At 48.2% G+C, this 13,677-nt stretch overlaps 1 protein-coding gene across 1 annotated transcript; it reads right to left on the bottom strand.

Annotated features, from left to right (window-relative positions):
* Positions 1-971: 971 nt before the first annotated feature.
* STC2 (stanniocalcin 2) lies at positions 972-13,354 on the bottom strand. The gene is made up of 4 exons (XM_086758875.1): positions 13,201-13,354; positions 10,911-11,053; positions 8,186-8,397; positions 972-4,598 (listed from the first exon to the last, which is right to left on the bottom strand). The coding sequence occupies exons 1-4, from the start codon at positions 13,352-13,354 to the stop codon at positions 4,205-4,207; spliced, it is 903 nt and encodes a 300-aa protein (XP_086615001.1). The 3' UTR covers positions 972-4,204.
* Between the last annotated feature and the right edge of the window lie 323 nt (positions 13,355-13,677).

Raw genomic sequence — 13,677 nt, forward strand, 5'->3', positions numbered from 1 at the left:
TGGGATGGTGATGGAGTGATCAGAGAGAGAATTACAGCTACTATACGTGCCTGTTACATCCCTGTACAGGGCTGCTGGCTGGCACTTACTCATAGATTATTAACAGCTGGCAGTGGAGACCAAATGGATGTCCTCTTGTTTTTGAGGTAAAATCTTGAAGGGATAACTCTTGCTATTCCATGAACTGACTGGGTCTTTTATAGGTGCAGGACAAATCTTATTAGCTACTACAGCTTTTGGAAAGCGTTGCTGCTGTATTTGTTAATGGATCTGGATGAAACCAGTGCTCGGGGCTTTGGCCCCGTGCTGGGGGCAGCTGACACCTCGCCCAGGGGTGGCTGCTGTAGCCAGCCACAGATCCCCTTCCCAGCCCTTATGGGACCCTGAGTTCCACCTATAGCCCACCCAGCTGAGCACAGCATGCCACTTCCCAAGGGATTTTGTAATCCAGGATCATCAGGGCAGTGAGAAGAAACCCATAAGCACCTGCATCCCCCTACTCCCTTCCTAACCTGAATAAAGCAGATGAGGTGGCTCTGACATGCTGCAGTGACCCCAATCCATAGTTCCTGCTAAGGGAAAAAATCTGCCAGAGCAAGCAGGGGCTTTGTCTGAGCCCGAGAAGGGCATGAGCTTCTGCTCCTCATGTTTTTCATCCTCTGGTTTGCTCCGCATCTCCCTTTCTGCCCTCAAACCAAGCTGCCAGGTCCCAGCTAAGCAGCCGACGAGGTCTCCCTCCCCCAGGGGAATGACATGCCGGTGACAGGTCTCTGCCCCTGCTCTGCCCAGTGTACAGCGAGGAAGGGCTGGCTTCATCCCCGTGTCCTGCCGCTGCCCGGCTGGCACAGGGGACAGGACGGGACGAGCAGACAGATTACCTCTGCTCCCCTCAGCTGGCCCAGCTTCACAGGGCTTTTCTTACCCCTTATCACAGCAGCTGAAATTCCAGCTAAACAAAACCCAGCCACAGACTTATTCAAAACATTTATTAGTGTTTAAGGAAAATAATAGTGTGAAAGGTACAGAGCTTTGTCTAAAGCCATATGCATTTTATTTTTTACAAGCTTATTTGGCTGCAATTTCTACATGAGATAAAACTAGTATGTTTTTCTCCCAGAGACTTGGAATTAAGGACAGGTTGTCTTTTTTTTTCTTCCCCTTTTCTTTTTTTCCCTTTTAGTTCAGCACTTTAAGTTAGGACAGCATTTTTCAGGGTTTACTGCTATCTTTTTCCAGTAGGCATTTTGCTTCTCCCAGTATTTTCATTCCAGAACAAGGCTCATTCCAGATGCAAAGTATAAAGGAAACATTCATACCTTGGCTTTTAAGCTAGACCTTCTTCATGAACATCAAGTTCATAAAGAATGCTAATTAAAGCATCATACAGTATCTAAATTGACTTTTTTTTTCTTTTTTTTTGTAAAGAATTAAGGCTATGTAGATGTCACAATAAAATAATCTCAAGGAAAACGCACCCTATTTGTTAGATATGAAAGAAGGTTTAACAATAAATAAATGATTTATGCTGTCAATAACATTATGGAACTGTATAAAACTATATTTACGCAGCTTTAAACATAAAAAAAACATACTAGTGGCATGAATATATACAACACAGGTCATGACATACGTTTAAATTATCATAGCCAGCAGTGTTCTTTTTTTAAATGGAGACACTATAATAAATAGAAATGTTAAATATTTACAATAATAGCATATGTGGAATCAGTAGATGAACACATAAAATCTTCACACACAGAGGAAATAAAAGTTATGCCTTATACAAAAATCCCTCCCACCCACAGCATGCCCTCCCCCCAAATTTTCATTGACTAAACAAGGGGAATATACAATTTTCCCCACAGAACGAATGAATACAAATAAAACTGTATGCATGCTGAGGTGATATGTTGACTGAGACATTCAAGAATGTAGATCTATATGTTTGGTTCCCGTTGATGAATCAGACCTCTAATGAGAGACGGATCTTATTTTAGTTCAATGAAAGAACACTATGTTGGTAGCGAGTTGTTGTTTGTTTCGCTTTTTTTTTTTTTTCTGAAATGCTTGGATTGTCTTTTTGGTTTGAGCTTGTTCTTCACGGTGGCTGTATGCCACCACGGAGGAGAGGATGCTCACAGGAAACCCATGGAGGCACGCTAGAAACCTTCTTATGGTACCACCAGCTGCCACTTAGTTTTTGGAGCAGAGGAGTTAGCCATCAGAGGCAGGCCTGAACCAACTTTGGTGAGCTCCTCCGCTGACAGCCTGGGTGCCCCATCTGTGGGGCACCTGTACGACAACCCAACGGGGCAGCTGGCACTCGCACTGCCAGGAGCTCCGCTTCTCAGCTCAACGTGGTCTTCGCCGCTATCGTACCTGACCCGATCCCACCTCTTCCCAATTAAGTCAAAAGAAAGTTTTGTCACAGATCTTAGCTAAAAATAGGCAGGATCAAGGTCATGTCTTTAAACAAAGACCTGGTGATCACACAGAGACACACCTTTTCAACTTAACGGTCCTCTCTTGCTTCCTACGTGGCTTCTATTAAAAGCAGTGCCTATAACTTCTGCGGGTGGATACATGCATTAAACCCTGAATATAGCTATTAGGAGCTGTGTTCACTTAGCAGTAACTAAAACCTGAGTTGGAAATTGTAGCCAAATTCCAACACCCTCAACTGTTTATAGAGCTCCTTCCCACCATGCGACAAGATGTACGTTAGTTCACTGGTACGTTCTGTCTCTACTGAACTGCCTTCCTGCCCCCACAGCTTTCCTCCCAAACTTTCTAAATGAGAAGGCTCAAATCCTTGGTGTGATTCCCACTTTCCTAGAAAACTTGCTTTTTCTCTAGAGGAAGCTGAAGAGCTCACCCTTCTGTCCCCATGGATGCTGTAACCTCCATTTCCAGTACATTATCTGGGGATATAGGATTGCAGATCTGCAACCTGAGAATTACAATTGCATAGGGGGTAGGAGAGATGTGTCCAAACACCTCATTCACGCTTAAAACTGCTTAGAGGCAATAAGCTCTTGACACTCTTCATCTTTAGCAACTCATTCTGCAGAGACTGGTGGTCACTATCTGCACGACAATTTAAAAAAGCCAAGTCAACCCCCTCTCCTTATCTTTGGCATTTGGATAAACCACAGCTGATAGGCGGATTAGAGCGGGGCTCCACATCCCAGCAAACCACGCTGTGCTACTGCTAAGGAGAGACAGATTTCCGAAGGGCCTTCGACGCAGCCCTACAGAAGAACTAAGAGTAGGGGGTTCTTCGCTGTCGGAGCCTACGCCCATCCTTTTAAGCTTGGGCTGTCCATAGGGGCGGAGGCTCTGTGTCACTGAGAGGGCAAGTGTAAGCAGAGAATACGCACAGGCTTTTTAGAGGTCCGCAAGCATACTCTTGGGGTCCTCTATACTGTGCAAGTCTTAACAGTCACATTGCCTTGTCTGGAAGCTGACTACTCGCCTTTGATATGCTAAAGTGACTCGATGAGCAAGTGTCAAGTTATGCAGTGGTTAAAAAACAAACAGGGGGCACTTAGACTAGGCAGCATCACCCAGATGGGAACAATGGCTCAGAAGTTAGTTAAGAGAAAGCGGTGGAGCTCCAGACCGCATGGTTCCTGCGCGAGACGGGGTAGCTATTTCACTAGAGAGCATCACATAGAGAGCCTTGAGCTCTTGAGTTCTCAGCCACAGGCAGAAACCAAATCCCCCTGGAATGCAGCCATCTGCTGTAAGGCTGCGCCCTAAACCTTCGGAGGTGATAAGCCACAAGCAGCCACATGCAATCTGGCACAGCCCTCTTGGAATCTTCTCCCCAGCCAAGGGGACCAAGGAAAAGAAAAACAAAACCAAACCCCCCCCAAAACCCAACAATCCCCAAACAAGATCCTAAATTTCAGCTTATGTCCATTTCATAAAAAAAAAGGGGAAAAGAATTTAGTTGGAGACATTTTGCCACATTTGGTGGCTTCTCAAGTGTCAAGTTTGCTGGATTGATAACCCATTGCCACTGCTCTCCTTTTGCTACTATATACACTGTTGCTGAGGTCCATATATATCTTGCAATGCCCTGTGCTTGACCTCTGAATGGGAAATGCTTTGGAATGTCCATAGACAGGAAGATAGACTCAACGGAGAAGGTTTCCAGTGGAGGGGGAGGATGGGGGGAACGGGGAGTTGGTGCCTTTTTTCACCTCCGGATGTCAGAGAAGTCGGACAGTTCGTCTGCCCGGTCCATGATCCCATGTGCCCCTTTGGGACCGTGGCCCCCAGCTTTCACCCGGGCATGGGCGTTCAAGTGGCCCTTAGTACCTCTCTCTGCCTTGGACGCTCGCGAGCTCTCCCTGTGGTCGGAGTCGGAGTGGGCCACCATGTCCCCGCGGCCAGCAGCAGCTTTGCTGCCTTCGCCCGGCTTCTTCTCAGGACCCAGGATGGCATCGCCGTGCACAGCCGAGGTGCAGAAGCTCAGGATGGAGCAGAGACTTCCCCAGTTCTGTTCGCACTGGGCCTGGACGCTTCTTGTTATTGCCTTTTTCACCTCCTCGCCACAGGTGAGCAGGATGTTCACTAGGTCAACGTACGGCCTAGAGATAAAGGAAACAGTGAGAGAAGAGTCAAAAAAATATGTAATGATTATCTATCAGCTAACAAGTGTAACGGTCTCTCTGCTGTACCTTCCCTTGTGCACAGCACAGTTCAGTAGCATCAGCCCCTACACACTGACTCAGCAGCCCTGTAGAGCAATTCTGCACCACATGTTTATCAAGCAATGTATTATATTTTAATCAGCCACGTCGCTGTGAGAAATGCGCACGACTGCATCCTGTGAAACGAAGCTTTACTCAAGTTCTGGGTCTGCCTTGGTTGCTCCCCCGATGGAGATGCTCTGACAGAACTGTAATGTCCACCAGAAGAAGATAGGAGGTCTGCACGCTTGGTAAATGGAAGAACTGCTATCTCACACTTTCTGCCTCTATCTCCATGCCCTTCATCTTGATTAGCCAGGATACATGACAAAGGGAACCTGCTCATGTCCAGAGCTATCACCTTCAAACAGCTTGCTCTCTCCAGGTGAACGGCTGGTACAGCGCATACACTGATCACTAGTCTGCAAGAGGGAGGCATTTCCTCACCTCTGTGAAGAGCAAGAGACACTCAACTAGAGGCTCTCTGGCTTTTCTCATCGTCTTTAGGTTTCCCTGAAGCACCAGGTACTGATCTCCACCACAAGCAAGATCCTATCGAGACACGGGATTCAACCGCACAGAGCTCAGACACGTGGAAATCCACTTTGGTAGCACTGTTTCTTCCCACACCAAGTTTTTTTTTTTTTTTTCCCTCTTCATTTCCTTACAGAGTTGCCTACAGCTTTCATTACATGCCGTTTCCCAGCCAAAAAAGGACTCCAAACAAGCCAAGGCCAAACACCATCTCTGCTTCCCACCCGTCCCTCTGTGCCCTGACGGCAAAAGGCAGCCTGAGCGCAGGCACTTCGGCTTCCTCAGCCACGGGTCACTGAGTGCAGCAATTTTAAAATAGTTGTGGTCACAAGTTTTGTGGGTCAATATTGATGTTGCCTATTGACACAGCAGCTCAGCTGCTAGCAGGCCCAGAAGGACGTGCTTAAAAGTCTTCCATGGTAGGAACCATCCACAGCGCAAGTGGAGAACGGCCTGGGGTCAGCAGTGGTGGGTGTAGAGGGTGGTGGGGGGTGCACCTTCTGCCCACACAGTCCACCAGCTCTGGTGGCTGCGGACGAGTCTAAATCTCTTCCCATAAACTAAGTCAGAAGAGATGAGGAAAACCAACAGATTATGATCAGTGTCTGACACTACCCTGATTTTACTTTGCCCAACTGTTTAAACTCATTTTGAATGACTAATCTTGGAGAGCCATCTATTCCTCTATCTCAAAATATTTCCCATGTTTGGATTGTTTCTGCCGTTTAAAAAAGTTACTTGGAATGCAGCAGCAACCGATCTGCCAGGGCCTGTCACCACTTCCACCATTGCAAATTGCTCTGACCCCCACCCCACCACAGCTGACTCAGGCGGCGACTTCACCACCCCGCTCATGTTCCTCAACACTCATCGGGAGAAAACAGTCAGAATAAAATAGAGAGCAAGTCTGAAAGCTGACACTTGCTTCTCAGCTCTTAGTTTTTGTTTTAAACGTAAAATAGAAGATGAGAGAGAACTGAGCACATTGCATACAAAGTGATCCAGCAGAAGGAGAGAAGAAAAAAAAAAAAAGAAATCAGTTGTTGAAATTGGGCATAACTTTTACATAAATCTTTATAAGAAAAAGGTTGCTGGTAAGACTAAAAAGTGGCTCAGCTGCCAAATATTTCAGGTATTTGGAGTCTGCCAGAGCCCTGTGGATTAATACTGGCCCATTTCTCCTTCACTGTTTTACTTTCTGCACTTCAGCTGGCCTGACCATAGGACCTGAACTGAGCACAAGGCTGCAAGTCAGCAGACGTGATTTTATTTCCAGCTCTGCCACACTTGCCTATTGATCTTGAACAAGTTCCTTAGTTCAGAAGCGTCAGAGATGGCCTCTAAATTTAGGGGAGGGGAGGAGGCTGGCTGGCTTCTATTTGAGGAGTCCCGCATACGAAAGCTAAGCTACGACTCCATGAGATGCTGAAAATGAAGTGTAGGAAGCTCTAAATGAGATCGTGCAAATTATAGGTGTTCAGCTGAATGTTCTGTCTCTTCTCAAACTGAGAACCCCCCAGTTAAGCTCCCCAGAAATAAGCAGCTGCCTTTGAGCATTCCTGCTTTAGCCTGTTTGTGAAACAAGGAGAACCCACTTCCCTTTGGACGGGCCTTTGACTTTCACAGTTCTTCTCATCTCCAGATGATATGGGGGGATTAACTAGTACCACTTTATAGCCTGAGCTGTGCCCACAGCGGTGCTGCTGAGCAGGACAGAGCCCCGCTGCCCCTCTCCTTCAAGCACAGCCAGCAGCCCTGGCCAGGCCAGGATCTGCCACCAGCCATGCCTTTGATCCCAGCCTCAGGAATGTCCATGGCAAGGGCCTTGCTTTGAGGCCACCATGTTCAGCTTGCACCAACCGCAGCGAATGATTCTGCATTTGAGAGTAAACTGGCGTCAAAGCGTCTCTCTGCAACTGCAGCTTAAGGATTACGGGGGTGGCTTTGAAAGCCACAGGAAGTCAGGGAATTGGGGCACAGCTCCTTTGGAAACCTATGAAAATGCAAGGCTACAAGACTAAAAAATGATCCTGTGAAAAAAAAAAATTATCTGTCATGATTACTGGGATTGGGGGTTTCTGTGCTAATATCCACTAGGGATAAGAAGGCATGGAGGTGTGGTAGGAGATGCTCCAAGGTTAAGCCTGCTGCCAGGCTGTGGCTCAGCCTTCTTGTTTGGGAGTGAGATGTTCACCTGCAAGAAAAACAGGCTCTGATTTTTGCATCTGTGCACAAAGAGTTGTTGCAAACAGCTTGTGCCTGGTTTGTTGCTGTCATGTAGCAGCTTTGATCAATTCCAAATAGGATTCATGCCTGCCATTCCTCAGAGGACAGCTGTGTTCCCAGTCAGAAGGATGAACTCCTCAAAATTTGACTTGTGCCTTCATTTTGTACACCTCCATGTTTTATTAAAAAGCATCTGGTATTAATAAGGAGTAAGATGAATGGGAGATTACCTGAGGGACTGCAGCTCTTTCAGGGACAATTAACTCCAAGACATTTGAAAGTAGGTATTTAAAGAAAAAATTATCATCTTACTGACAACTTTGCATAGACCTTCTTCCCCCTTCTCCTCCAGCTGTCATCTTTAACAAGATACTGGGGTCAGGAACGGTGCCTTTGAGCTCAGAAAGCACAGAGACATTCTGAGATGGGTCTAGAAATGGCAGATACTAACACTGTATTTGCCAAAGGACCAAGGAGACAGCCAGATCCAACTTCAACCCATTCCACCTCCTCCCACAGTCAGATCTAGCCCTTTGTGAACAAACTAGTTTTCAAGGGCCCCTGCAAAGAAAGCATTACCTTGGCCTTGTACATGAGAAAACAAGATGTGCTTAAGGCCAGGAGGAGGTGAAACAGCTCTTGGGCAGATGCACAGCCCATTGGCACCATTGTGCTCCTGCAAGGAGCTCCCACGCCTCTGACTGCACTCGCATGGAGGCACTTACTCATGCTGCAGCAGGTCTTTGAAGTGAATCATCTCCACAATGACCTGGACGTTCTCCTTGGCAGCGGAGCAGAGGTCATGCTTCAGGTAGCACTCCCGCTGTAACTGGAACACCATCTCTTTAATGGCAGGGCACTTACGGCTGATGCAGCTGAATTTATGCCTCAAGGCATGAGCCTTACACTTCAGAGCGTCTTTAATGAAGGATTTTCCCTGAGAAGAAAAGAAATGGAGTAGGTCTGTATTTTTGTCTATTAAGCACAGCAGCTGATTTATGCCCAGCTAGCTGCTACTCTGTAGGACAAAGTCAAGGGTTGTTAGATTGTTACGGGTTTCACAATGGCTTTCCCCCCTTCCTCTCTTTGTTTCTTTGCCCTTAAACACCATGCCAAGTTACCTGGCTTTGCCATCCCAGTGGAGCTGAACACATAGGGCTTCCTCACTGGTATTTTGAGGCTTCCTCTGCCCCAACAGCTGAATGCCCACAATGGAAAGGGCAAAAGTAAGCACCTTGATATAACTGAATGCTGGAGTTACTGGCTTTATTCACTTCTGGGGTGGCAGCGCAGCAGGTTCACACAAAGGAGAGGGCATCCTGTCATGGCTGAGGTCCCCAGGACCACAAGCAGATACCCATTCAGTAACAGCAAATTAGATTTTTAATTGTAAAATTAGTTTACAAACTCAGACATGTATGCACCATCTACATGCACCTGCCCCATTCCCCAGCTGTCAGTATTTCCTCTACTACCACTTCCTCAGAGAGGGACTCAAATCAGCACTAACAATATTAATCCTACAGTGTCTTGATGTCTGTTTGCTGCAATAAACTAAGTGAGATCAAGAAAATCAAATCGAGAAACTAAAAAAGTAAGTTGCAGGAAAGCTGCTTTAGCAGCATCTCTTTAACCACTGTTTGCAATTCCATTTTTCAATTGCTTAGTGGCATCAAACCCACCCCTTCCTTTGCTCTTTGCTCTCCGATCCTACAGCTGCCACACACTGTGCCCGTGTCACAGTCTGGCACTCTGCTCAGGTTCTTTACTTTGCTGAGCTATAGATGTGTGGACGCCTCCTGCACTGCCTCCATCCCCTCATCAGCTTCAGATCATTTTACCCAAGTGCTTCATGAAGACCAAATTCTTGTTATCCTTTACCCAAAGCATACACTGGCACAGCTCCACTAGCATTAACTAAGATTCACCCAGACCTGCAAGCAGATGTCCCCAAATTGTTTCAAGCCAGAAACATTTCTTGCTGATCCAAGAATTGCTTCAGTCATCGTCCCTTTCTATTCCCCATACCAAAGGCACACACTTGCCCTTCCCTTCAGTAACAAACATGCACAGCACAGTAGGCAAATAAGAACAAAAAAAAGAAAATTCTTATATAAACCAAACCTGACGTCGATTCTCAGGTTTCAGAGTGAGGGAAAGAGAGCAGAAAATGGCCAATGTTAGTCTTGTCATTTAATGCAGCCTGAAATAACTGTAGATAATAGGGAGATGAGCCATGAAAAGGCATGTCATAGCAGAGGCTGAAGTCACCTCCATATTAAATAAAGCTCCAGGGGTTTAAAATTCCTGCACCGCAATGGAGACAGCCTGGATGTGAAGCGGGCTGTGTTTGATTAGCAATACGTGGGGATCCTGGGGAAAAGGCATCAATGGCCACGCTCAGCCTTTGTAGGCACCTTCCCTCCCCTCCCAACAGGGCTTCCTTCTTTGGTCAGTTCTGTTCACTGACAACATACTGCGCAAAAATAAACGAGGTTTTTCAGGAAGCCACATGGAAATCAAGTTGAAGGTTTTCAGATACCCACAGAAGAAACAATTCCCATTTTAATGGCTAGCCAGACTCTTCATAGGTCCTTGAGAATTGGAGCCTAAAACCCCAGCACTTCAAAAGTGTTCCCTACTGGGTGGTCCCACCATCCCTCATGGAACAACCTGAATCCTGAAGACAGCACTACTTTATACCGTGCTTTTAACAGTGCCATGTAGCTGGTGCTTTTAGTCAAGAAATACTGTAAAATGCATGGTCAAGCCAAATGCCGCTGGCCCGTTGTCATGTTCTCTTCCCTCCACACTGAAATGGGAGAGTAGGTTTACAAGACATAATAACAGGATGTCTCAATGATGCGTAAATGGTCTGGGGAGAAAATGAAGGAGACAAACTTAATACCGCATACCATGTAAGCAACGTATTTTAACGTTAGTGTTTGAACCAAGGACTTGTTTGAATACAGCAGCTTTAGGAGGTTGCCTGTACTGGTTGCGTGCAAGTCTTGAGAACCAACTGTAATAACTGCATGTTGGGAAGTATTTCGATATGTCTAAGTGAACTGGGAGCCCAAGTTGCATTTCAGAATCAGCTCTGGACAAACAGTGTAGAAGCTTAAGCTACCTAGTGTTTCTGAAAACCATGTTCAGCTACATCAGTGTTCCGATTTAGTTATCCTGGGTACTGGAGGAGGAAGTCATCCAGGGAGCTGTATCTAGAGACAGCCTGTCTCCTGGGACAGGTTGCACACCGCCGCTCTATTACTGTTCTGGGGTCTTGATTTTGGACCCTTTGAATAGAAAAACTCTTATTGAAGCCGGTCATGCACAGAAGTAGATTTTGCTCCATAATGGCAACTTTTATTTCCAAAGATGTGTTAACGACAATACAAGCCATATGTACATTAGAAGCAAGCAAATACGTAGGACATTTCACTGTCTTACCTGGGCATCAAATTTTCCAGCGTTGTGCAGGAATGTCATGCAGATCTCGTGTAAGCCTCGGATCTCGCAAGAATTGTTTTCAAAGCATTCAAACACTCCACATCCCACATCGCCAGCATTAACCAGGCAGTGCTGGATTTCAGCTAAAATGAGCATTGATTACAGTTAATTTGAAGAACTGTTCATAGAAGCTGGTGGTGGGGAGGGAAAGAGTTATTTTGCTAACATCATCAGTTCAAAAGAAAAAACACATGTGACAACAGTTATTGTACCCACAGCATGCCCACTTTTTGCAGAAATTAGGCCAAAACTTGGGTGTATTATGTTATGAAAGTGATATCCAAGAAATAAATGCCAAATCCACTATGCTTACGTCAAGCCGTTTCACTTGAGAACTGCCTAATGCTTTTGCATTCCTCAGGAGCAAAGGACAGGCATGATTTTTGCTGTCTGACTTGTACAAAGTCCCCCATCAAAACTCTACTGCCAAAACGAGAAGACCAGGACCCAGGCAGCTAAAATTTTTTGCTTCTGGTACTTTGAGCTAGTTTCTGGCAACTTAGCACAATGGGTTTGGTGTTTTTTTTTTTTTTTTTTTCTCTCCTCTACAGACTATTGGCTTTCCCCTATCATGATGCCTACAAAGTTAATGGCAAAACTCCCGCTGATAAATAAAGTCCTTTGCACTGAGTGTTGCATAAAGCTGCAACTATGTCCTCACCTATGCAGAAATCAGTTGAATACTTATATATGTAGTCCATAAAAATAAATCTACTGGAGCTAGCTGTTACATGTATGTTTATTCTGCCCTTTCAGATGTTATGTAAGAATGTAAAAAAAAAAAAAACAAAACCACCCCAAAAATCTAATTCTTAACAAGTCACCTTCTGGTCCTTTAAAAAAAAAAAAAAAAAAGGATATAGTAGTACTGCCAGAGGGAAGGTGGTTGCTCAAAAAGCCTGGGGATAAAGTTAAACAGGGGCAGCTTTTAGACCAGAACTGAGGATGCTAAGAATTCCTGTTCGCTGTGCCCTAGTGGTACCTTTAATTAAAGCTCGCCCTTGGGAGCCAGCCTAATCCCCCCTTCCCGAACCGCAGCGTGTTTCAGACACCCCCAGCCTCCCACTTTGCCATGCGGCCCATTTGTAAGCCCTTACGGCAACTTTCGGTTTAATTTGAACCCGCTGCAAGGCAGAGAGAGGAGCCGGGGATGGAAACGCGGAGTCTGATGGAGTTCACACGAACACCCCCCGCCCAGCTCAAACCCAAATCACTGCCGCTGACTTTTTATTTTTTTTTTTATTTTTTCCCCTCTTCTGTCTGCCCCGAAGTGCATGTGGGGGTGGGATACGGGAGCCCCGGGGTCGGCTCTTGGGATTGCCTCAGCCACACGCGCGGACCGGGGCGTGGGGGGTGTGTGTGGAATGGAGCTCTTTGTGGAGCGCTGCGGAGCGCGGAGCCGGGCTTTTTTGGGGCCGGGAGCTCAGCTGTAGTGCTTGTGTTGGCATCCGGATGCAAACCCTTCGCCGGATCACATGTCCTGGCTCCAGCGTGCTGAGAACTGCACAGTGCCGTGATTCACATGTGGCAGTCCCTAATGGGCATTCGTGCATTCCTGCTCGTGTGTGTTTAAACACGTCTCGCAGCACTGAGAGTGTTAAAAAAAAAAAAAGAAAGAAAAAAGAAAGAAAAAAAAAGAGAAAGCGGGGGGAGGGAAGCGTCTGGATCCCGCGCTCTCTTTGCACGGCTGGGAAGCGATCCAGCAAAGTGCACGCCTCAGCTCTCTCTTTCTAGGCAGATAATACCCGGGGGAGGGAACGGGGGGCGGGGGGGGGGGAGAGGAGGAGAGAATCCCCCGGTCCGTTGCATCATTGCACAGCTCCCTACGGCGCAGGCAGAGCACCAGCCACTTCCAGCCGCTTCCCCTCCCCTCCCGTATGTCCCCCCTCCACAACCCCTCGACCCGGTTTCAAACGCTGAGCCGAGAAAACTTTCTCCTCCTCAGCCCCGGCCCAGCATCCCCGCGGCGGGCGGCGGCCCCCGGCCCCGCTCGGCCCCGACCCGGTGCGGCTGCGGAGCCGCCTGGCCCGGAGCGCTGCCGCGGCTGGTGCAAGGGCAACACGTGCTTGGCAAAGCCGGGCTTTACAGGTAATTAGGAGCGAGCTCCTATTTCCTCTGATGATTTACGCTTGACAGTCGGACACCGAAATACAACGCCTGACATCACTCAGCGCGGCTACCTTCCCCCGAAGCAGCGAGGGGACCCCCACCCCCAGACCCCACGCCGTACCTGTGTTTTGCAGGGACAGGCGCCCCTTCTGCTGCGGGGTCCGATCCTGCGGCCCCTCCGGCGGGTGCGTGGCCTCAGCGCCCCCCGCCGCCGCCCGGGCGCTGGCGAGCAGCAGGGCCAGGGCCAGCAGCTTGCCGCCCAGCTCCGCGCACATGGTCGCGCCTTCCCCCCGCCGCCGCCGCCGCCGCGTCCTCCCCCGCCGGGTGCCGCACCCGGGCCCAGCGCGCTCCTCGCCGCGGCCCCGCGAACCGCATGTGCCCGGCTGGGCGGCCAGCGCGGAGTGGCGGTGGCGGGGCCGGAGGGTGCCTCAAATATCCCCGCCGAGCCCCGGTGTCACTCGCATGAGGGAGCCGAGCAGGTGTCGCTCCGCGCCGCGGCCAATGGCAGCCGCCGCCCCGCTCCGCCCGCCCGCCGGGGGCCGGCCCTGCCCCGCCGGCAGGTTGCAGCCTCCCGCCTCCCCCCGGCCCCCCCGCACCG

The sequence above is a fragment of the Chlamydotis macqueenii genome, chromosome 14 (genome assembly GCF_036417535.1).
Source record: "Chlamydotis macqueenii isolate bChlMac1 chromosome 14, bChlMac1.mat, whole genome shotgun sequence".
NCBI lineage: Eukaryota > Metazoa > Chordata > Aves > Otidiformes > Otididae > Chlamydotis > Chlamydotis macqueenii.